Here is a 24,931-nt window from a genome sequence, read left to right as displayed (position 1 = left end):
CGTAGTCGAAGGATTTGGGTTCATGAATTGCTACACAGGAGAGAATCAAACGCTCTTTTCCTTTTCAACATTTTTATAGAGGGGACGGCCTTTGCCCTGCACTTCTGTGATCAGTTCCTCAGCAGATGAAGCTAACAAATCCTTTCTTTCTTACAACTTTAATTTGATTGGTTGAAAATGTTTTGTTGTCATCTCTGCATCCCCCAAAAAAAAAATTGGAACCAAAAATATAGTTATAGTTATAGTTTTGGGTGTTTTTATAGTTATTGTTGTAGTGGGAACAGAGACACTTTAAATCTTCTTATTGTTATCTTTGTAGTTGTCCTTCTGGATATGAATGGGCCTCAATCTGATAATGTGAATATCCAACAATGCACATTTACATGATTATTTGTAGCGGACTGTACATTTGTAAATCTTTTAAATGCTCAAAAGGGACTCTGCATGTACTGTATCTAATATTCAATATCTTCTACTTGTCTTGCTTTGCAGTGCTGTATCCTACTGCTGCTGCAATGACTCATTTTCCAAGTATCAATGAAGTTCATCTTATCTTATAGTATATCAGACAGACCTAGGCTAAACATCCACAGAACATAAAAGAGCCCTTATTGCAAATGAAAACATAGCAAATATTTACACTTGGCTGGTTTGACATGGCACATTCCTGTCTGGGCAGAGCAGTCAGATATCGTGTTGGAACGACACGCTGACTGAAGTTTACTAACAGTTTGTTTCTGATGTTTCTGCTCGAGTGAAGCCAACAGAACAGGCCTGCAGTGACAAAACGTAATGAAACCTGTTCAAAACCCCTTTCATGATTTCAACACTGCATGGCCGCAGGTCTAAACACTGATTTCTCTCAATTCCTGAGAAAGTTAATGTTTTGGGGAATGCGGGGTTTGCAGCTGACAGCAACGATATACATCCACATCAATACATCTACATCTTAACAGATTAGAGCGTTTTAAAAATCCTTTTTTAAACGATAGGGCTGCAACAAATCGTCAACAAATCCAACAAAATCAACAATGCGTTTGCTCTACTCCCATTACTTTCCGACTTCCCACTTTCCCTTTTCAACCTGGAAGTCATTGGCTCCAATTGTAAGCTAAAAACCTTGAAATACAGCTCACAAAGACATAGCTTCAATTTTAAAAATCGCTAACTGTTACCATGAAAAGTCAGGCTGTTGTAGTTATTACCAAATCAAACTCAAATGGGAACAAATCCTTCATTACGCCGGGGACTATTTTCTGTGCTATGGAACTACTTTCCTGAGATGGAAAACGTGTTTACGGTCGGCTTATTAAGTTGTTTGAGGAAAAAGTCGGCCGGCCTGTTTCCTCAACTTTATCTCCTTCTCTCCTTCATGGCCGAAAAGGATCTAACAGGTAAAATCAATGAGGGATCAGAGCTCTTCACCTGGATTTCACTCTGGTTCATGAAAACAGCTGCTGAGGAAGAAATGGAAAAGTGGCTATACTAAGCATCTTTCCTATATGCTCACTCAATATGTGACCTTTGACCCATATTTACACCTTTAGTGCCTAAAACTCCAGAATACTGAATCTGCTTCGCCATTATAAGGTTAAACTAAAGTGACATCAGAGTAGAAAATGTCCAAATCTCATTGAAAACACTGAAATAATATCTTGTTGTCTTGTAGAAGAAGGCACTCACCTCTTATTACGCTTCTACTTAAAGTGCTGGAACTATAGTTATCATTGGTTGTTCAGTCTTGTTCATATGACTCTTATGCCTTTTTTTTTTACCAATAGGTTTGTTATATTCTATCTGTATTAACATAATCATGAATATTCAACACTATAAAACTCAGTGTAATCATTCAGATTTTGACCTGCAGACTGAATAAACTGTCAAACTGCCGCTCTCTCCTCCTGACTTTTCTTCCACACAGCAAGATGGTCGTGATATTTTGGCTCAGCATGCGGACTCACAGACTGTGTCTTTGTCCCTGGCTCTGACCCGTCCGAATGTCCCCTGCGTGACGCTGTAGTCCCTGACGCTGCCCACCAGGTCCTGCAGCACCTCCTTCCTCTCGCAGCTCGTCTCCTCCATACCTGCAGCAGGAGTCAGCTGTTGAACTTTTAGATTCCTAACGTCTTTTTACAAGATGCTGCATCACATTTTAGACATTTAGCTGATGCTCTTATCCTGAGAAACTTAAAGCTGCAGCTTCAAATTAGTTAAGGTCACAGGAAATCCCTTTGTGCAGAGGAGGGTCATCTGATATGTGTGTGTGTGTGTGTGTGTGTGTGTGTGTGTGTGTGTGTGTGTGTGTTATGTCACCATGGTCGGCCACGATGATGATGTTGACGCAGCGGTGCAGGCCGAGCTGCTTGAGGCCGTTCATCAGCTGGCCGATCATCTGATCCACTCCCTGGATGGCTTCAATCAGCTGGGGAACACACACACACACACACACACACACACACACAAACACACACACACACACAAACACACACACACATACACACATTAGCTGACCATTACACTGTTGTTTATCTGGTACTTCAAGGTAAATTATTCCTCTAAAAGAAATTAAAGAAATGAACAAAAATTCTAACAGTTGATTGATTGATTGACTATTTTTTTTTAACTATGTTGTTGATATTTGAATAGTTTCCTTCCAAAATGAGCTGTTTACTGTTTGAAAATATCGTCCCCTACTGTTCCAACATGATTTCTGGCATTAAAGTGAAGCACATTGTAGTTTAAAATAAAGTATGTATCGAAAGCTTAAAGCTTATCTTATCTTTGCTTAAAAAAAACGGTTCTGTTTCTGAATCATCTGTGCTGACCTCTGACCCCTGACCTCTGACCCCTGACCTCTGACCTTTGATCCCTGACCCCTCTGGTGGAACGTACACAGGCACAGTCCTACTCAGACAGGATTAGTTTCCAGTGGAAAGTGAAGTAATGTTATTATCAGTGCTGCCATGCAACACTCCCGGCCTTTTCTCATCTCCTGTAAATCCACCAGGGAAAACAACCTGAGGTGAAACTCCTGTCTGAACTGAACTGAACTGAACTGAACTGAACTGAACCTTCAAGAGGACCTTCTTCCCACAGGATGACTGCATCATTTTTATAGGAAAAACAACAATCAAGATGTCGAGATCAAAGCCAAACTCTGCCTGGCGGCGATAAAGCGTAAACAGAGTAGACAGACTCTTCCCTTAATTATGGAGATTTTAAAGATGTGTTAACAATTACTTTACTTCAACACTGAAATCAAAACCAAATGTGTCTTCAGAGCACGCTGTGTTTGCTAATGACACAGCGTGCTCTAAATGCACAGATGGATTTAGCCGCCGCACGCTTCAGCAATTTAGCTGCCCCACTTGTTTATGAATTACTCAGAATTTATGGAGCTTCCCACTTTTCAACTCCTTGAACTCCCAGCTGCAGCCTCTTCCCTGCAGACACACCTGTGTTTAAAAGTTGCGTAAGAGGCGGTCAGCCGTTAAAATAAAATCAGGTAAATCTGTGACAAGCGCATGAATATCAAGGTCTGTCCCAGCGCAATTTTGCTGTTTTTCTGTTTCTTACCCGAACTGAAAGGCGTCTCTCTTTTCAAATTGAATAGCTGGAAAGTGTTTTGACAATTACTTCATGCATCCTGTTTTCCACAAAAGACTTTCCACAGACTAAATTAATCTTGTCAGCCAACAAACTGAAACGAGTTGGCGAGTTTATAGACATTAGTGTTCGACCAAAATGGCTTTTAAAGGTCCCATATGGTGTAAAGCAGGACTCCCCACGCCTCTGTGATGATAAAGCAGTTGGATGGTCTATCTAAACATGGTGAAAGTATCAAAACGCATGGTCGCCAACTAAATCCACACAATCCATATTAGAAAAGCGAGCCTCTAAACGAGCCGTTTGGACTTCCGTAACTTTGTGGCGTCACAAAGGTTCGCTCATTATCATTTCTGTAAGAAATAATAGACTAACAAAGTGTTTTTTTCAAAGCGGTCGAGCGGTCGTCATCGTTTATTACCGGAGAGTTTTCCCTACCTGTAGCCGCCGGGCCGCGGCGTCTCATGTGGAAGACTCATGTAGACTCATGTGGAAGAACGGTGAAGAGAACAGCAACAGAAAGAACAGTGTGTGTGTGTTTGTGTGTGTGTGTGTGTGTGTGTGTAAAACCCTCCCTGCAGCTACCCTGCCAAGACTTTTCCTGTAAATATCTATTTGTCCTCTGTCATTTTTTCCCTTTTTTTAACAAGGGTGGAACCTCGGCTTTGGAAAGCAAGTGGGGCATTTCTGACTCTAATTTGGGGATTTGACATCATCAGACATGCTGTCCAAAAACATAAAAATAAAAACGAGGAGAAGAGAAGAGAAGAGAAGAAAAGAAAAGAGACCCTTATTTCTATTTATTTTTTGGACATCTTACTACATGGTTGACTGAAATGAATCCACACAGATGCCTTCAGCTGCTAGAAAGGCGTCCATTTTGGATCAAAATGTCTGTCTTTTCGTCACATCACACTGTGAAAAACAGCTGACACTGCACAGGTCCTAACAGTCCTGTACCAGGACTTGTGCAGACGTGCTCTTTTACATCCCAGTGAACTTTGGCAACGCTTCGCTCGTTCACAGCGACTCATCCAGCGTTCCTCATAAAGAACTCTACCCTGCTGACGAGATTTTAATTAATTTATTGGGGAAATCACTCATCATTTATGGAGCTGGTTCTTCTGGAGCTGATTAAAGGACTTCAGACTTTGATAATCGGGCTTGAACAGGTTTTATCTGTGATCATTCCCGTTACTGGATATCATTAGCGAGGCAAATGGATCTTTATCAGTGAAGTTTTGATGATTTGAGGTTTTTGATATCAGCAGAACCAAGACTGGACCTGCAGCTGTGGGAGCATGCAGGCAGGATGAAAGCTTCACTGACTGCTGACTCACAACAAAACTAATTAAAAAAAACTCTGTTGTTGAGTTTTTCTCAAACTTTTTAAGATGCTTGAGAGATGAGAGAGGAAGAGAGGAGAGAAGAGAAGAAGAGAATAGAAGAGGAGAGGGGAGGAGAGGAGGAGAGGAGGAGAGGAGAGAAGAGAAGAGGAGAGGAGAGGAGAGAAAAGAAGAGAAGAGAAGAAGAGAAGAGGTGAGAAAATGAGAAGAGATGAGAAGAGAAGAGAGAAGAGGAGAGAAGAGAGAAGACAAGAGAAGAAGAGAAGAGAGGAGGAGAGAAGAGAAGAGAGGAGAGAAAAGAAGAGAAGAGAAGAAGAGAAGAGGTGAGAAAATGAGAAGAGATGAGAAGAGAAGAGAGAAGAGGAGAGAAGAGAGAAGACAAGAGAAGAAGAGAAGAGAGGAGAAGAGAAGAGGAGAGGAGAGGGGAAGAGAACAGAAGAGACAAGAAGAGAAGAGACGAGAAGAGTAGAGAAGAGAAAAGACAAGGAGAAGAGAAGAGGAGAGAAGAAGAGAGAAGAGAAAAGACAAGAAGAGAAGAGAAGAGAAGAGGAGAGAAGAAGAGAGAAGAGAAAAGACAAGAAGAGAAGAGAAGAGAAGAGGAGAGAAGAAGAGAGAAGAGAAAAGACAAGAAGAGAAGAGACGAGAAGAGGAGTAGAGAAGAGAAGAGAAAAGACAAGAAGAGAATAGACAAGAAGAGAAGAGACGAGAAGAGGAGAGAAGGGAAGAGAAGGGGAGAGAAGAGAAGAGAAGAAGAGAGAAGACAAGAGAAGAGAAGAGATGAGAAGAGGAGAGAAGAGGAGTGGCTTTATTCATTCATTCATTTTCTTCCTATACCTTCCTTTCTTCCTTCCTTCCTTCCTTCCTTCCTTCCTTCCTTCCTTCCTTCCTTCCTTCCTTCCCTCCCTCCCTCCCTCCCTCCCTTCCTCGTCATCCTTCATTCATTCCCTTCCTCAGTGAACAGCCTCTCTCACCCCTCCGCTGACAGGACCGAAGTTGTGTCCAGATTTATCCGGCTCCTCCAGATACAGCGTGTAGAAATCTGGTCTGGAGGAAAACAGTCATTTTTACTGAGAGCCTTAAAGCTTTAAAACAGGAACACAAAATGATAAAAAAAAAACAGCAACAGCATTTTAAAGTCCTGTAGAACTGTGGTAGTGGTGATTCTCTGTGTTCCACTTGTTCAGACTGAACGGTTTAATAAACATAAGGAAAGAGATTCACAGCAGCGTGACTAGTTTTTTATATATTGTCAGAATCTGCTTTGTCGGCGTTCCTTTATGCGCTAGAAGTGATTTTCATACAAAGTTCCTCCAGACAATGGCAGTGAATGGAGAGAGAAAAAAAAACACAATTCTCCAGTCTCCTCTACCGGAGCAACAGATCACAGAATCACTGATTTTGGGGGTTTTATCATGGAGGAAGAGACACGACACAAGACACTACCAGAGTCACACAGAGCTTTCACTGGTAAAGTTCAGGATGAATGAAGGGATCCTGATTCTAAAAATGCAGAATAATTGTGTGTAATATGTCTGTAATGTTTTCACTGGAGGAACCAGCTGTACCTTTGGTCTTCTGGCAGCTGCAGCCACTTCAGAATGCTGAACACTCTTTCTTCAAATGGCACTTTGCTGGAAACAAAGATGATAGGAGTGAACGCTCTCTACAGTTTGTTTCCTTTGGTCTGAACCAGAGTGGAAAAATTGACTTTGTTGTATTTTCAACAAGTCCTCCAACCCATGCGTCCACATAGGTCGTTTGTTCCTACCCTCTAATACGACCCACAGGAGCGTTTCCAACGTGATCTCACAAAAATATGTGAAATGAAAACAACTTGGGTTATGGTTATGGTTAGGCAACTAAAACAACTTGGTTAAGGTTAGGAAAATGGTTTGGTCAGGGTTGGTCATCCCCGACCACAACGCCCTTACTTTCCACCGTGTTATTTCAATGTTGAGAGAGAAACGTGACGTCACTCGACGTGGACGCAGACCAACATAGCCCATTGTCGTTATTTAACTTTAAAACATAACTATAGGTCGTAATAAGCTGCTTGTACAAACGACCTATGGGGTCATTTTTTGGGGGAGGACAGGCTCTGTATTTTTGTATTTGGTTAATTTAGGTTCAAACTGACCAATCACAAGCGAACCAGGGCTTGGAAACAAAAGTCACATGACTCACAAGCAGCTTGTTGATTGGACAGAGTTTTTAGAGATTCAAAACAAATCTGACTCCAGTTCCTGTAACTTTATCTCAACATGATGGACTTGTCTGTCTCTTCTTCTGTGGTGTTCAGACCAGTTAAGAATGCATGAAGAAACAGCTGAATATGAGCATCAGTCCAGACTTCATTTAGTTCTGCTAGGCTTTCCAAGCATTACAGGAACCGCGTCCGTCTCCTTCTACCCACAATCCCTTGTGTTTCGGGGTGGTTTCCTGTAGTCGGTTGGATTAAGGAACCGCACCGCAGTTCTCTTGTTAGAGGACTGAGACTCTCTGTGCCGTTATTTGGTGCCATCAGAGGGTTAGACAAAGTTGGACAAACCAACTGAACTGAAGGAGGAAACACTGCAGAGTTCAGATAAACCGATCAGAACATGCTGCTTGGTGTGAACGCAGCCTAAATGGCAGTTTAGGAGAATCAAGTAGTATCAAGTAGTGTTAATCTGCTTTCATTTGAAGAACTCCTGTAATACAAAGTTCAACCTCTCTCATCCCACGCAGTGAAAAACATTGACGCCCTTCCTTAGTATTCTGAAATCAATATGACAGTGTAATTACAGCACTTTATCAGCGGTGATCGATTTATGAATGCTCAACCCTCAACCCTCCAGCCTTCACAGATCCAGTTTATTTCCACTTGTATCAACACATTCCACATCCGAAGACGTTGCATCACAGACTTGTACAGCGGATCGCTGTTTGTTTTTTTTTTGGTTTGCAAACTTCACCTCAAAGCTGTAAAAATGTCACACAACCCAAAACATATTTAACATGCAGCGATAACAGACTGGAGGTCAGAGAAGCAGAGCTGGAGCCAGGTCAAACCCCGGGCTGTGTGACTGTGTACCACTGCATGATGTGAGGGCAGAGCGGTGCTGGGACAGAGCAGTAAGCCTGGAGAAGTACAGGTTAAAAAATATCTCTGTGTCTAAATGGCGTAGTACAGAGTCATATGAAAACAGATGTGGCGGAGCGCGGTCTGAGGCTTGAACCGTGTGAACTCTCCATTCCTTTGTCTCATGTCATGCCCTCTCTCTCCCAACCTTTCCTGTCTCTTTGCAGTGCAAAAAAGCCCCAAAAATGATCTTAACAAAAAAAAAAGAAAAACAATTATTTGGAAACTGTTTTGAATTTATATCAGAAAGATATTTAGGTCCTGATTTGACAGAACGCTGCAGGCAGCAGCTCTGGACAGCTTCATATAACTGACAATACTGTATAATACTTTAATCTTTGTTTGGTTTTAATCCAAACATCATTTCAAATACTTCAAATACAGATGGGGAGACAAACCGGGGAAATCGGGGGTATTCCCAGATTTCAGCTTTAAATGTAAGGTAGGCAGAGTAATAAACCACAGACTATTAGCTTAAACCCAGCAAACATGTTGTTGTTGAACAGATGTTGAACAGCCTGCACCAGTGTTGAAAACCCGTGTGCACACAGCACCAAAATAAAAGCTGAGACGACGTCTGTGGTCGTCCAGAGCTGCTGCCTGCGTCAAGAAGTGAAACCAGAACTTAAATATAATATCTTTCTAATATCAGTTCAAAACAGTTTCCAAATCTGTTTTAATATGAATTTTAGAGACATTTTTGAACCTTTTCTTTTCTCGGCTTATTGCTCTTTTCCAGCACGCTCTGCCTCAGACACACTGGGAGCCGCCCAGTACATACAGATAGAGAAGGTGGGAAACCGTATAACGCACAAAACAAGTCGTTTCTTGAAACGTGTTGCAACTGAATAGCTGCTAAACGAAGCGTACATTTGAGTTCATTTATTTGTTTGTTTTAATAAACTACTTGTTTTGTGCATTATACGGTTTCCCACCATTTGGGAACAGATTTTGCCACTGCCTCGTTATGTAGCCGCCCAGTACAACCAGTCTGAGCAGCCGGGGGTTCAGTGCCTCGCTCAAGAGTTTGGTTCCCCAGCCCACCGGTGTCAGTCTCACCCGTTATAAGGCCGGTAAATGTCGGGGAAGCTGCCGTTGATTTTGACGTCGGATCCCGGCCAGAAGAAGGTCCCGGCCTTCAGCCCCTGGTACCTGGCTGTGTGCCAGATCTGCAGGAGGAACAGGAGACAGACCTGTTTACACTCGCTGCATTCCACTGTGGAGCCTGCAGAGTCTGACATGGGCTGAGAGCAGCGTTAAAGGGACAGGTCACCTCAAATTAAACTCCCACAAACTCCCACATCAGTCGAAGTTCCACTGAAGTGCGTACAAAAACCAAATGCATGAGTGAGTCTCAGCCTTCTTTCAAACTATTGAGAAACACACACATACACACACACACACACACACATATAATATAATATAATCTATCTCTAGGATGTAGGTCAGTGAGGCTCACAGGCTGTCCGAGGTACCAGCGAGGCTTGTCTTTCTCCGAATTGGACAGACTGAAGGTGGCGTCAAACACCGGGTCGTATATGACGTTGTCAATCAAACCGTTGGATTCTGGGTAAAGACCCTGACAGAGCGAGAGAGAGAGAGAGAGAGAGGGGTGGGGGGGGGGGTGGGGGTGGGGGGTTGATTGATGTTAATTCTCAGGATATCCAGAATACTTTGCGGTTACTTTCGCAAATGTGAGTGTGAGTCAGTCATACTTTTTGTAAGAGTCAGTCAGTTGACTCACAGTGACTGTTTAAGGATGAGTGTGTGTTTAGGTCATGAGTAACAGCTGTCAGTTGAAACAATAATAACGAAAACTAGAAGGGCACTCGGAGAGCGCAGACCTCCGCCAAGGTTCGTGCTATTATTGCTTGTTCGTGAGTCAGATCCGGGTCCGCTCCAAAATGTAATGGGCTCTTCCTTGTCCACAAAGTTTCATGAAAATAGGGCCAGTAGTTTTTCCATAATCCTGCTAACAGACAAACAAACAGACAAACAGACAAACAAACAGACAAACAAACAGACAAACAAACAGACAAACAGACAAACAAACAGACAAACAAACAAACAAACGGCACCGAAAACATAACCTCCTTGGCGGAGGTAATAATGAGAACTGAAGGCATAATATTTGTAGTCGTAACTTAAGGATTTAATTTGTAAAACGTGTTACAGTCCTGTTTATAGATCTACACAATGGACTTTGGGTTTACGTACGATTTGTTTTGGAACACTGTTGCTCCACCCGTAGCAAGGGTGTGTGTTTGTGAGTCTACACACATGCATGTCGACATCGTTTTTGTTTGTGTGTGTGTGTGTGTGTGTGTGTGTGTGTGGGTGTGGGTGTGTACACGATCGCTTTGCGTTACCGTGACGATGGTGTAGTGGTTGGGGAAAGTCTTGCTGGGAAACGCAGCTTGCATGTACGGAGCCGAGGTGCCGCACCGCTCTGCAGGTCAGAAAGAAACAGTGAGCGGGGGACAGGGAACTGGAATGCAGCAGTTTGTATAAATATCTGGTGGTTTCCATCTGTTTCTGTTTCAAAGCCAGCAGTCTTCTGCTCTGTTCTGTTGCTTTGACCACACTGCTGCTTTAGGATGACAGATTGACCCTTGATTTTAATACATTTTGCCTGTTCTTTTACATATTTTTTATATTGTTTAATTTGTTTGCCTTCTATTGATATAAAGCACTTTGTGCATGTTGTGTATGGAAAGGTGCTATACAAATAAAGGTTATTATTATTAACCCTCATCACTAAATGCCTGATCTAAACCTAAACCTAATCCTAATTCTAATCTTAAACTCTTGAAAGTCCAAACAATAAACTAGCTAAGTGAAGACTGAAAAAACTGAAAAAAGTCAAACTGGTTCTCACAAGGATGGAAATGCAAACACACACACACACACACACACACACACACTGATATTTTAGGAGAGAAAATTCCTGTTATCTATTATCTGTGTTTCTCCCTGTATACAGTACACACACTGGGACAAGATGTCTTAGATATCTGTTTTGTTGTATTCCTATACAATACATATACAGTACATAAGGGCTACTTACACCTCATTTTTTTAAGGATGACATCATTTTTTCTGACTTCATACAACAGTATTTAGAGTGATAAAGAGTTTAATGAGGTCGGCACTAACTGAGTTTGTCCAGAACGGGGATCAGAGCGCTCCAGGTCTGCAGATATTCGGCCCTCAGTCCGTCCAGAGAGACGAGGAGCAGAGGCTGCTGCTTGAAGCTGTGGGGGGAAACAGAAAGGATCAGGAACAACAAGGAAGATAACGTGTGAAGATATCAGAGTTCAGCTGCAATCTCTGGGTAAAAAACAGGACAGAAGTTTAACAGTTTGATGGATTAAGGAGCTGGGCTGCAGGGTCAGAGCCGATCATGAACTGACGTGAGAATCCATGAAATTCCACTTCTAAGAGAGTTTGTCTCGACTCGCTAAACATTATAAATCAAAACATTATGAATCAAATAAAAGACAGTTCAACAAATCAAACACATTCAATCATAATGTATGAATTACCATTACATGTTCTGCATCAAACACCAGCTGAAAGGTTCCTTTAACATTTTATTATATTCAGTATTGATAAACATGGAATTTCTCAGAATTTCACTTAATTAAGTTCAACTTCCTGAAATTCCAATTCAATTGCAATTGTGTTTCCTGCGGGTTTTTTCAAATTCCAATTCCAATTCCTTGGTTGAATTCAAATTGATGAGTTAATTTATGAAATGACCCCCGACCCTGCTGAGCTGGATAAGTCTCAGTAGAAAAGAAGAGCTGAAAACAACACAGTTTCAGCAAATTTTGTGAAATAAGCACAAACTCTGAAAATGACTCTGTGTTGTGGACACAAATTATGTGAAGATCAGGGCTCACATCTGGCCAGGGACTCGAACCGGCAACCTTCGGACTACTAGTCTGCTTCTCTAACCTCTGGGCTACCTACCGCCCAAGTTGCCCACCTATTATTTCTACCAGCCCACCCTAATATATAGCAGGCTAACACCGGCCCTGGGTGAAGGTTTTGGACATGGTTAAATAAATGAAAACTTCCCTCCTTGTTGACATGAGTTGGGAGTTGAAAGTAAGTGATTATGGATCTTTCAAATTATGAACAGAGTGTTACCCTGCGGGACACCTGGGGGCTGACAGGTCCTCACACTCGTCCTTCACCCATTCTGTCTCTCCTGCACCACAAACAAAACAACAGCAAAACAGGATGCTTGAATCATCATATCTCATGATTTGTGCATCCACAAAGCTTCCACCATAAACAGTCTTAGCATTTTTAAAATTTACAGTAATGCAAATGGATACAAGTTTTTACTGCTTATTGTGCTTATGTTGTATTTGTCTTTTTTCCCTGCTTTACCCGATTACATTTGACCTAAATTCCTCTCAGGGATCAATAAAGTTTCATTGTATCCCATTATATCTTGTCTTATCTTCCTCTCTTATCCTCTCATCTCATTTTTTATCTAATCTCATTTTTATTTTATCCTAATCTCATCTCCTCTCCTCTCCTCTCTCCTCCTCATCTCTCCTCTCCTCCCCTCTCCTCTCTTCTCCTCTTTTCTCCTCTCTCCTTCTTTCCTCCTCTCCTCTCCTCTCATCTCCTCTCATCTCCTCTCCTCCCCTCTCCTCTCTTCTCCTCTTTTCTCCTCTCTCCTTCTTTCCTCCTCTTCTCCCCTCTCCTCTCCTCTCCTCTCTCCTCTCCTGTCCTCTCCTCTCTCCTCTCATCTCCTCTCATCTCCCCTCTCCTCTCATCTCCTCCTCTCCTCTCTCCTCTCCTCTCCTCTCATCTCCCCTCTCCTCTCCTCTCCTCCTCTCCTCTCCTCTCCTCCTCTCCTCTCACCGTGGCAGACATGTTTGTAGTTTGAGCAGCAGTCTCCTGCAGACAGACAGTCATCAGAACAGTGACATCTGCTGTCCGTCAGTCTCTTCTCTCCACAACGCACCTTGGTGCATTCCCACTGCTGAGCTGGAAGACAGAGGTACAGTAATGCAGGTACAGTATCACACAAAAGGTAAGATACATAAATACTCAGACAGGCATGCAGATTACCTTTTGGTTTCCATAAAAGTCAGGTTTCAGTTCACAGCTAGTTTACAGTTACAGGCAGTTTTGACAAAATGTACAGTAGATCTCCTCTAAAGTCCCTGAGCGGTTCACTGATATAGAAACCAGACTAAGGGGTCAAAGGTTAGAATAAATGTCTCACTGGGTAGACTGCAGATGTCATGGTAGTCGTAGCAACAGTTGCCGCTGGAGGCGCACTGCGTGTCGCACCTGCAGCCCGGCGTCTCGTCGTCGAACGGCTCGTAGCATCGGTCCCTGCAGGAAGTACGGGGAACCACTGGAACAAAAACACCAGAACACACTTGTTTTATTTCTGTCGTTGGGGGGGGGGGCGGGACGGCCCGGTGGGTAGAGACACCGTCCTGCAACTGAACATTCATAGCATCAGTTACATTTTGAAGCATTATGCTATCAGCTCATAGAGTTTCCAGCCAGTGAGGCAGGTGATTCTTACTGATTTATCCCCCAAAGACAAGTTTCACACCGAGCCATGAAGTCATATCATCCCCGTCTCTAATGGCAGTGCAAGGCAAAACTTTATTTGCAAAGCAGGTTTCATACACAAGGCAAATTCAATGTGCTTCATATAAAAATACAAAAAACACATAATTTGTCTAGTAAAATGACATATTTAAAACAATAATAATCACAACGATCAACTCATAAAATTGCATTAAACAGAAAGAAAGAAAGAAAGAAAGAAAGAAAGAAAGATCAAATAGGTAAGGATAATAATCACAACGATGACATTAAAAAGAAAGAAAGAAAGAAAGAAAGAAAGAAAGAAAGAAAGAAAGAAAAAGATAAAATAGGCAAGGATAATAATAAAAAAAATCGAAATAAATAATAATACAAATAATGACAACAATGACCTACAGATGATTCAGTAAAAGGCAACAGAGAAAAGGACTGTGTGTGAAACCACAGCGCTGGCTGTGTGTCCCAGAGTGATTCCAGCAGAATAAACAGTGGAAACAGTGCAGAAAGCACAGCAGCTGCCCAGTGAACACACACCGCAGGAGTGTGAGGGTGTGTGAGCCAGCAGAACAACACACACTCCGTGACAACAGGACTGTGACAGCGAGGCGTCGGTCGACCGGGTCCCTCTCATTCCAGTTGTTGTAGTCAGTTGTTAGTTGTTAGTTCAGTCTGCCGTCACACTGATGATCGTTCTGCTTTTCTGCTTTGGTGAGTCCGTTTCTGCGGCATGAGTCAGCAGCTGGCGAGAGTTTAGGGGGCCTTTTACAGTAAGATTTGGTTTGTCAGTTCATCGTGTTTTCTCCCACAGCTAAACCTCTGGATTCAACCGTAATGAGTCACAGTTTGGAACAAATTATTCTAATTTAGCAGATTTATCTCCCTCCTTAAATGGGGTTTTGATTTCAGACAACTGCTAATGCTCTCACTTATACATTTGATCACTTACCATATATCCTGGAGACTTATATGTAAGGGATAATGCTCGACGAGGTGTCTATTATCAGGAATTAATGGACGACGGGGAGGCCAGAACCGTCCGACGCGCAGTGGAGGACGGTTGATAAATCAGAGCTTTAGCTCTAGAAAAAAGGCCACAGGTGAGCTCTCTTGTTTTTGAGAACAATGTTGCAGTGAGAGCTAGAGGAAGAGGAGTGACAGTAAGAGGAGGAAGAGGAGGACGAGGACAAAGAGGAGCAAGGAGAACAGTTATCTCAGATGAGATCCGGGTCGCTTTGGTTCACCATGTGGTCCACATGGGTTGAGCATGAGGGAGGCTGGGCAGAGAGTCCAGACCAACCTGAGCTTCACTGCTGCTTCCATCATCCAGACATTCAGACATGACAACAGGCAAGTAGCCTAATCTCTACACCATGCTGCTGTTCTTTATAGTATACTGTAGTAGTAGTAGTAGTAGTAGTAGTAGAAGTAGTAGTCCTACACATTACTAGGCCTGTGCTACTCAGTGATGGTTGGCCAATGTTACAGTAATGTGTCATTTCATATTGAAAAATAGAAATGTTCTTGTACTATAGCCAATCACGTCATGTTTTTAGATCTTCTGCAGAACTGGGAGACGACCAGTCTGTGTGAACAGCTTGTGATGTAGATGAGGTGTTTTTATCCTACTGCATTGTGTTTTGTGCATACAACACTTCACATATCCAACACATTCAAGTGTTGAAATAAAGTATTTGTGATTGAAATAAAGTATTTTTGTGTTACTATATCACTGTTTACTGTAACAGTCTTTTACAACAGGCTGCTGTGCATGAGTGAACCTCTGAACATGCAAAAGGCATAAGCCTACTGATGAGATATTCATAATAGTGTTTTCGGTTAAGCACATCAGTGTGTAGTCGGTTGTTAGAAAGATGTATTCAATTGATGGTTGTGTGTGTCATTTTGTTGCAAAATAACATTTTGAAAAGAGATTAAATGGTTTTGAATGCAGTGTTTCATTTTGCAAGAGATTTGTGGGGTTTTGCATTTTGTGTTAGCGGTTTTGTGTTTTGTGTTTAGAGTTTTGAGAAAATGAGCCCTAGTTTCAGAAAATGTGTGTAAGCAATTGTGAAAAATTGTAAATCTATAAAAAAAAAATCTAAATGGATGAGTGGTTTTTTGGGAATGGATCCCTTCGAGTTAGTCTGGTGACATTGCAGTTCCAAGACATTTGTACATGCACTTCCCCAGAACATACTGTGATGACGCACACGGTACAGGAACAACAGGACAGCACCAAACAGGTTCCACATGCTTCTCCTTTGTTACAGAAATTAGAAAATAAATAAATAAAGTGTTACTGTAATTGATTCCTGCAGACAATCCATTTATTTCCAGATTTTTTTCCAGACTCAATATATTGTCTTGTAATGTGGGTTTTTCTTCACATTCTAGTATTCTTATCCCTTATTTCCTGCTGCAACAACACACTTCCCCCCTGGGATTGTTGAACTTCTAAACTATGTGATCTGTTTAAGAAAGTCAGTTGTTGTTCATTCGGATTGTAATTTATTCCCACACAATGTATCAACAGTGGCCATTACCATTTCTTTGGGTTGTGTCATCTTCATCAGTTTATTGAACTTTTATCAACAACATGCATTCGCTGTCCTGAGACGACATCGCTCAGTTCTCAAGAACTCTTAGACCAAACAGATTTGTTCAGGATTGTTTGTAGTTTTGGGATATGAGTGGGATACAGTAAGGTATGAAATATCAGCTTTGGTTTTTGGTGATCCTTTAAAGTAATAATCTGCAACTTTTTCATCTAAATAAATCTATGTTTTGCTGCTCTGTATCACCAACTGATGCCATACGATAGTGATTCAACCAGCCAGTTCACGAAAGCTTAAACATTTGCTGCTCTAAACACCAATGAGTGGTTTCCATATTTCCTGGGAAAAAGTAATTTGCTGCACAGGAAATGATGTGTTTTATGTTTACAGAAGCAACAACAGCGGTTTGTTTGGAATAAACATAAGAAGGTACAGAAGAAGTACAAGAAGCCGCAATCTTTGAGTGATCGCATATCACCAAAAGTGTCGCCAAAATAACGAAAAATTTGAATCTCACGGAATATCACTTTAAGGATCCACGGAGAAACAGGCTTAAAGGATGTTATCAGTGTTTTTTTTAAGTCAGTATCAGCGCTCCAGGTTCCTCTCTGGTTCTGCACACAGTCAGCATAGTTCAGATATCAACACTCGTTCTCCTCCTTCATTCCTTCTTGTCCGTTATGAAAAACAAACTTCCACAGAGCGACAGAATCCATCACAGGAAACATGAAGCCAAACTTTCTGTTTTCTCCTCATTTCATGGAGCTGAGTCGAGTGTTTTCATCTCAGCGCTGCGTTACGTTACGTTACTTTTATACTTTAAGTAAATTTAAGGTCGTGTACTTTTAGCCTATACTTTGATTTGAAATGGTACTTCAGCTTTTACCAGAGTATATTTTTAGATGAGTATTTGCACTTTTACTTGAGTGAGGAATTTGTGAACTTCTGCCGTCCCTGTCAGAGTCCGTTCTGGTTTTGGTTCCATACACACTTGCCAAACTTGAGACCTCAAAAATAGGGAGGATTTCGAGACCAAAGCGCGGGGTCTGGAGGTCCTCCCCCAGAAAAATGTGAGTTTCAGAGACTTTGTTTCCTGCATTCTGGTGACTTTTAAAGAATGAAAATAACAAAATAATAAGTACACTGCAAGGTGAAGGGGATGTTCTGTTTGGCCACTAACATAGGCATCTTAGTCTCAGCATACTGCATCAGGTCTCCCTTTACCAAGCAGGCCTACGATCAGGGTCCACAATTAACACTCGCCAGTCGCCAAATGCGGGTAAATTTAGTCTTTGGTGAGTAAATTATGGAGACCACCCGCCACTCTGGCTGGTAGAAAAAGATGAATTTCCTACACGCACTGGAGAAAGCTGCTGGTTTGCTGTCACTTCAACCTGCCAGATCTGCCGTGCTGCGTGTGTCGTGCGTAGTACGTAATTGCGTCAGTCATCAAACCGCGCAATTTTTTGTTACAGTACTTGAGGTACTTGTTGTCATCCGGGCAGTCGCCTTCTTTTTTTTCTCAGCCTCTCGATGGTGATTCACGTCGGTGCGACCCCCCATGCTCGACGGAAAAATCAACGCGGCAGATTTTACAAAACGCATGCCCCTTTCCTTTAAAACTTTCTGTAAGAAACGGGAATTCTTCTTTCCAGGACGTCTGAAATTTACACAAGTATTTCTTTCTCTTCGAACTCTCCATTTCTCTCTCCGTCAAGAAGACGGTCGCTCGCTGAGGAGGACGAGGCGAGCAGCTCTCTTCGCGTGCATGCCATGGAAACCATACGTTTGGTGTCGCTGTATCGCTGTCCGGGTGGAAACAGCAGAATTTTAGAGTCGTAGGGCTTCTACACGCTGTACAGTGCCCAGAAACAGGTTGTGATAACGAAAAGGAAAAAAAGGTGTGAAAATTTGTCATAAATCGGGAGAAATACGGGAGAATTGTGACCCCGGGAGGAAACCGGGGAGTGAAAATCGTAAGTCTCCCGGGAAAGTATGGTTCCATCGGCTTGAGGCGTCAGCTGAGTTCTGTCATGTTTTGAAAGGGTGCAGCTTGTGATCTTTGTTTCTTTTCCATGTCTTCGTGGCTGCTATGGGAATCCAAGGTGAGGTTGTGGCGATTTCTTTGATGCCGTCCGTCCAGCATGACCGCGGAAATCCAAGAGTAGTGGGTTGGGTTGATCCATGTTTTACAGACAGAAGTCTCTGACGTCTCTGTCTCTGGTCACCGCACTGAAGCTCACGACTACCAGAGTTAATAAGTCACAGTGTAAATAACGGCCGATAAATATAAAAAAAATAAATATAAAAAAACAAACATTAAATCCAGAAAGCCGGTCGAGCCTCCACTCTTCAGGGACTCTTCAGAGCAGGTACAACTTGATTTTTTTTAATTCTATCTAAAGTCAGGAAATGGAGTTATTAGTAGAAAAAAAGTGAGTGGAACATGCTATTTTGTGAACGGATGGTGTGTGAATGGGTGTGTTATGTGTTTGGGGTGCATGCATGTGTGTGTGGATGCATGAAAGAAAGAAAGAAAGAAAGAAAGAAAGAAAGAAAGAAAAAGATAAAATAGGTAAGGGTAATAATAAAAACAATCGAAATAAATAATAATACAAATAATAACAATAAGTGTCCCAGAGTGATTCCAGCAGAATAAACAGTGCAGAAAGCACAGCAGCTGCCCAGTGAACACACACCGCAGGAGTGTGAGGGTGTGTGAGCCAGCAGAACAACACACACTCCGTGACAACAGGACTGTGACAGCGAGGCGTCGGTCGACCGGGTCCCTCTCATTCCAGTTGTTGTAGTCAGTTGTTAGTTGTTAGTTCAGTCTGCCGTCACACTGATGATCGTTCTGCTTTTCTGCTTTGGTGAGTCCGTTTCTGTGGCATGAGTCAGCAGCTGGCGAGAGTTTAGGGGGCCTTTTACAGTAAGATTTGGTTTGTCAGTTCATCGTGTTTTCTCCCACCGCTAAACCTCTGGATTCAACCGTAATGAGTCACAGTTTGGACACAAATTATTCTAATTTATCTCCCTCCTTAAATTAGGTTAAATGAGTTCCGAGTTAGAAATACCAACCTCCGATCTAAATGTGTTCCAGAGTTTTCTCGGGAAAACACGGACGCAACAGCCTTCACCCATTAACGTTAACAGTAGCCAGTCTGGGGCTGCAGCTGGACTGTAAGTGATTTCAGGTGTTGCTTTTGTTCTTTCCAGTCTAGGGTGCAGCTGCGACTAGGCATAATGTCAAAATATATGGCCACTTACTAAACTAAAATGCTATCGCTTCTGGGAAATCAGATTACTAACTAATGTGAACTGAGTGGCTACCGGCAGCCTTTCTGCCCCTGAGATACGCGCACTTTATGTGATGTTGCTCGGAAACTCATCTATATCCTGGAGACTTATATGATTAATATTTGTTGTTCCAGTTCACTAATCACTATTGTGTAACTACATGTCAGTAATTGTATTTTCATTATTGTAACTGCTTTAAATGAACTCTGTGTTTGTATCTTGGGCTTTTTACCTGCACATGTACATTTATTTCCCTTTCTTTCTTTGTTGATTCTCTTAATGTATTTTTTAATGATTATATATATATATATATATATATATATATATATATATATATATATATATATACTTGCTTGTTGTTTGTTTTAATAAGTGCAAATAAAAAAATCTAAACTAGAAAAAGTGCTCAGTAGAGCACAGGCCTTGTCTGACAACACCCAGCAAGGCCCTGTGGTTGTTCCCTGCTCAACCTTTTGTCAAAGTTGGAATATTATGTGAATCTGTTCTGAAATGCACAAAAATTCACCTTTTTGTGGAAGACCACGCCCCCTTTTTGGCCAATCAACATGAAAAGTTAATCAGTTCTTCCTTGGACCATAAGTTAACCAATCTTCATACCAGGTTTTGTGCAAATCAGTCAGTTTGGTACCTGTATGTATGTGTGCGTGTGTCTGTGTTATGTGTGTATGTGTGTCATGTGTGTGTGTGTGTGTGTGTGTGTGTGTGTGTGTGTGTCTGACAGTACCTTTGTTTTTACATTTCTTCAGCTCCAGCCCCAGACCGAGCCCAAGACCCAGGGTGATGGTCACAATCGCCACAGCCAAGACACCTATCTGTGTCACACACACACACACACACACACACACACACACACACACACAGACAGACAACCAAACACACCATTTACACATGTTTGCCTTGTTAGATAGGCTTTCAGAAAAGAATGTGTGTTACTTTAAATTGCCCATAAAACTTCGACTGTACAGGACAAAACTGCTGTTTGTTCTCTTATAAGCAAACTTTATCGGGAACTCTTTTTTTTTTATCATAAGCAAACTTTTTTGTGAACTTTCTTTTAACATAAGCAAACATTTTGTGAACTTTTTTATCAAAAGCAAACTTTTTTGTGAGCTTGTATTTTCATGCGCAAACTTTTTTTTTTGTAGCACAGCAGGTAACACAAAGGTCAAAGGTGAGTCGCTATCTGTGAAGGACAGAGTAGTGGCTGGTAGATTTAGGATTTCACCAGACAATTCAGTTGATCAGCAGCCAAAGTAGTTTTGAGGAGAAAAAAAGTGATTGATTAGAAACCCTTCAAATAGATATATCACATAAAGATAACACACCAGCCAGACTGAGCACAGGTTCACACTCCTATAGGCTACAGCTCTTTCACTGCTAATTTGGTGTTGAACTGCTGCACTCATAGTAGTAAGTAGTGATGGGACGATATTCTTATCTCACGATATGATTCGATACGCGATATGGAGTTTATGATTCAATACAACTACGATACGATGTAATAAATATAAGTTCAATGACAACAAAGTCTGACTGTGCAGAATTGTGTTTATTTCTGAGCCACAAATCTTTCTAGCGATGGCATTGGCTGCTAGAATGTAAACAACAATTTAAAAATGCCATTACAAAGTGTAAACTAGGTTATATCCCCGAAATTCCCCGATCCTCGAAGGCCCCATTAAGTCAAATGTAATAAAAAGCCATTCAATAATCAAACAATAAGACTCCAGGGTTAATCTTCCCAATTATATTGGTTGTATGTCCCAACTATTTTTTTTTCGCCAAATAATACAATTTTTCCTTCTGGGCTAATCTAAAGTTAATTATATTATTATTACTCCTAAACACTCCAAAATGAATGGATATAATCCTCTAGGGATTGTCTCCCCAATAATAAAGGGTATGTACTATTTTTTTAACACTCAATAATAAATTGAACTAATTAAATATAGCCGCTAGTGGCGATGGCTGGGTTCATGCCAGTACAGCGTGGAAGTTTGTATTAAGATTACTGTCAGTTTTGTCATATTAGGCTGTTGAGCCGTCAGGTCCCGAGCATCAAGTTCTGATACTGAAGAATGTAGCAAGTTAAAAGGTTCTAATGTAATAATAATCACAGAAAGTGCAAATTTCATACAAATCTCCATAATTGCCTGAATAATTCTCTTGACAAATTTCAATACAATATAATGCACCATTGGTGAAATATGGGTCCAAATAGCATGGACATTAATTTAATCAGTTAATTAATAATAGTTATAATAATCATAAACACATCAAAATCAATACAGTTCTTCCTCTAGGGGTCATCAATGTCCATACCAAATTTGAAAAGATTCTTATAAAAACTGTTCAAGTTATCGCGTTCACATGAAGGATCGGCGGCGGACGCGGACGCAGGTGGAGTGAATCCATAATATAATAATAGTTATTGTGATGGTCAAGCCGTCTTATTTGTGATTACTACAGCAGAATAACATGGAGCTAATATCACAATTCATTTTTCTGACCCACGAAACATATTGTCACATTTTGCTATTGCAATATATTGAATTTCGATATATCGTCCCATCCTTGTAACTCTGACAGAACATCACTTTCTTGCATGATAGTTTAGTTGATTGATTGATTGATTGACAACTTTATTAATCCTCCAAGGGGGGGAAACTTGATTTGCCATCATACAAACAATACAAATATACAATACAAAATACCCTGCAATAAAAAAGGGCTAAAAACCCACAAAGTTACCATAATATCATCACTATTGCTAATTGTACTGGCTTGGGCATGGTTTAAATGTTTCCTTAACTGAATTTAAGTTCAATTGCAAAATGCTACATATCCACTTTGGAGGGAAAAAAAGGTGAAGTTCATCACAAAGAGAATTGTGTTTTTATGAATTGTTGATTCCAGATACTGGACCCCTTTCCTCATGTGGTTTAAACTGCTTTCATCATGTAGGCTAGACTGTGCTTTATGTCTTTGCTGTGTTATGTGTAAATAGTTCTATGTTTCTATGCTTGTTTCTATGTTTTTTATGTTCAGTACACAGCTGGCTGTAACAGGAATTTCCCTTCAGAGATAATAAACAAGTAATAATAAGTTTTAGCCAATATGTGTTTTCCAAAGTTAAATTACCTGTCCAGTCATTCTCTCTTCCAGTAAACTCTTAGCAATACATGTGACATTGACTAAGCCAGAGTAGGTAATGGTGACTAAGGGGAATCTGTCTTTTTACGAATACAAATACACATTTATTATTATTATTATTATTATTATTATTATTATTATTTGTATTTTTGCACTGTCTCCATAGTCTCTATATTATGTACATTACCTCTATTGTTTTATCTTAGTACCTCTTCTTTTTATTACCTTATTGTACTTACTGTACTTGTTTTCCTTGGTACTGTCTGCCAGTTGCTGCTGTGGCACCTGAATTTCCCCAAGGGGATTAATAAAGTGCTATCTTATCTTATCTTATCTTATCTTTTGTTATTAAAACACTGCAAACAGTTACAAATGGATTTGTTTGAAATCTGGTGGACAAATCGCTCTTAGGATCAGTTGATTAGATTTGGTTTGATCTTCATCTGGCATTTCCGCTACTGGATGATTTTTGATTTTTAGCCATAACTATCATCCTGTGTTCATATGCTGGTGGGAAAGCACATCTGGGACGTCCAAGTCGGTGTTGCTTTCACACGCTACTTTGTTGGAAAAACAAACCTGAAAGAATTGTTCGGCGTTGATGCTGGTTTGTGTTTTGTCTACCAAGCGCCTTCTAGTTTGTAAGGTAACTCTTTTACAAAGTGCTGTACAATATTTATAATTACATTAAAGACAGCACCAGCATCCAACAGCAAGCAAAGCCAACAATTACAGGTACTTTATTATCCAAAGGACTATAAAATACAGAGACTGTTTAGATTTAGTAGCATGGCACCAATGGGAATCCAACATATGGTCCATTGCTCTAAAAGTGCCAGGGTTTGGGGATCCATTCCCATGATGCACCCATGATACCCCAGGTTGCTTTGGATAAAAGTATCCACCAAAATCCATGTTATGTTAAATCAAATCCCTGAGCTTATATTGCATTCCTTGAAAATGTAAAAGCCTACCACCATGCGTAGCTCTTCTTTCATTTTACACATTTCACTACATTCAATGCCAAACAAACATTCAAAGCCAGTACTCACAATGATCTTCTTTTTCTGCAACTCCTTGCCAAAACCCATGATTGCGATTCTGAACGCAGCCGTCACACACTCTCACAACGCACACACACACACACACACTGCCCTGACTCAGGGGAAACACACTCCTCTACTTGTGGAGAAAGGCAGATATCACCAGAGGAGAGCGATGACCTCTGGACCAGGTGTGAGCTGTAAGTAACTGATTGTCAGAACGAGGAGATAAGCTCACGTTTCTGTGGAACCATAAATGACAATTCTCTGACGCCGTTTCACTCCTAGGCAAGGTGAAAAGGTAGTAAGATGTGGCTAATGATTAGCTAAGACCCGGAATATGATCAATAGCACTGTCAGAGTTTTGAATTGGCAATGTGAGACAGTCTGATTGCTGTGAACGTCAATAACGGCTGATAGTGTGAGAGCAGTTTATTGATTTATAGTATATAGTATTCAGATTAATTATAGGATATGTAGTTGATGGAGCATTATGATGCTGAGATGATGTGAAATGTTGATTACTCACACATTATCACCGTTAATTGGGCATTTACTGTATCAGAATGGGTTTTACAGCACAGATTATTCCAGTATCATTACAACCCTTGAGCTTGGAACTATGACACAAGGAGTATACTTTAAGTTTACTTTTTAAAGTAAAATCAAAGTATACTTGCTCATTTTTAGTTCAAAATATAGCCTACTAAAAGTGTACAGAAGTAAACTTCTTTTTACTAAGGGAAGCTCTGACAATATTTAAAATTATGAGAAATTAGCACCTTTTTGCACTAGGAAAGAGATATTAGTCTTTGCAATGCAATGATTTAATTCATGGCTCTTCTAACTGGCACTGCAATAACTTGAACTGGAGCAATATACAGTACATGCTGCCCTGCAAAAGCAGAGTAACTATCATATCTGTCATTTTTACTTTGTTGCTGCCTGTATTGCATGCTCTCTATCTTGTGAATAAAGATTGTGGCCCTATCTCATCTCCTAACCCCCATTTAAGATGATCCAAAATGCACTAATTACAAAATGTTAGGAAAACAAAGATTTCTTTACTCCAATTGCAGTTGTAGTTACTGCATTCTGTCTTGGTTTTCCAATACAGCATTGATTAATTGCATGTAGAATGGACTAACCTTCTGTTGGAATGGACTGAGCAACAAGGAATAGGGACTACTGAGATTT

The 24,931-nt window shown here is 41.0% G+C and overlaps 2 protein-coding genes across 2 annotated transcripts in view; one reads left to right on the top strand and one right to left on the bottom strand.

Annotated features, from left to right (window-relative positions):
* The window catches only part of LOC139919264 (venom phosphodiesterase CdcPDE), a 44,457-nt gene extending 20,675 nt beyond the window's left edge, over positions 1 to 23,782 (bottom strand). The window contains exons 1-13 of the mRNA XM_071908946.2: positions 23,744 to 23,782; positions 20,263 to 20,350; positions 13,325 to 13,459; positions 12,958 to 13,083; positions 12,229 to 12,289; positions 11,230 to 11,327; positions 10,443 to 10,522; positions 9,533 to 9,652; positions 9,133 to 9,242; positions 6,518 to 6,583; positions 5,924 to 5,996; positions 2,314 to 2,422; positions 1,962 to 2,084 (exon numbers count right to left, since the gene is read on the bottom strand). Of these exons, the coding sequence (XP_071765047.2) occupies positions 1,962 to 2,084; positions 2,314 to 2,422; positions 5,924 to 5,996; positions 6,518 to 6,583; positions 9,133 to 9,242; positions 9,533 to 9,652; positions 10,443 to 10,522; positions 11,230 to 11,327; positions 12,229 to 12,289; positions 12,958 to 13,083; positions 13,325 to 13,459; positions 20,263 to 20,350; positions 23,744 to 23,782 (1,228 nt within the window). The remainder of the gene's footprint in view (positions 1 to 1,961; positions 2,085 to 2,313; positions 2,423 to 5,923; positions 5,997 to 6,517; positions 6,584 to 9,132; positions 9,243 to 9,532; positions 9,653 to 10,442; positions 10,523 to 11,229; positions 11,328 to 12,228; positions 12,290 to 12,957; positions 13,084 to 13,324; positions 13,460 to 20,262; positions 20,351 to 23,743) is intronic.
* The window catches only part of rnf139 (ring finger protein 139), a 328,745-nt gene that overhangs the window by 277,580 nt on the left and 26,234 nt on the right, over positions 1 to 24,931 (top strand). The gene's annotated exons all lie outside the window — the stretch shown is intronic.

This window comes from Centroberyx gerrardi, chromosome 19 (genome assembly GCF_048128805.1).
Source record: "Centroberyx gerrardi isolate f3 chromosome 19, fCenGer3.hap1.cur.20231027, whole genome shotgun sequence".
NCBI lineage: Eukaryota > Metazoa > Chordata > Actinopteri > Beryciformes > Berycidae > Centroberyx > Centroberyx gerrardi.
The sequence above is the reverse complement of the archived record's forward strand: the minus strand, read 5'-3'. Positions and strand labels throughout refer to the sequence as shown.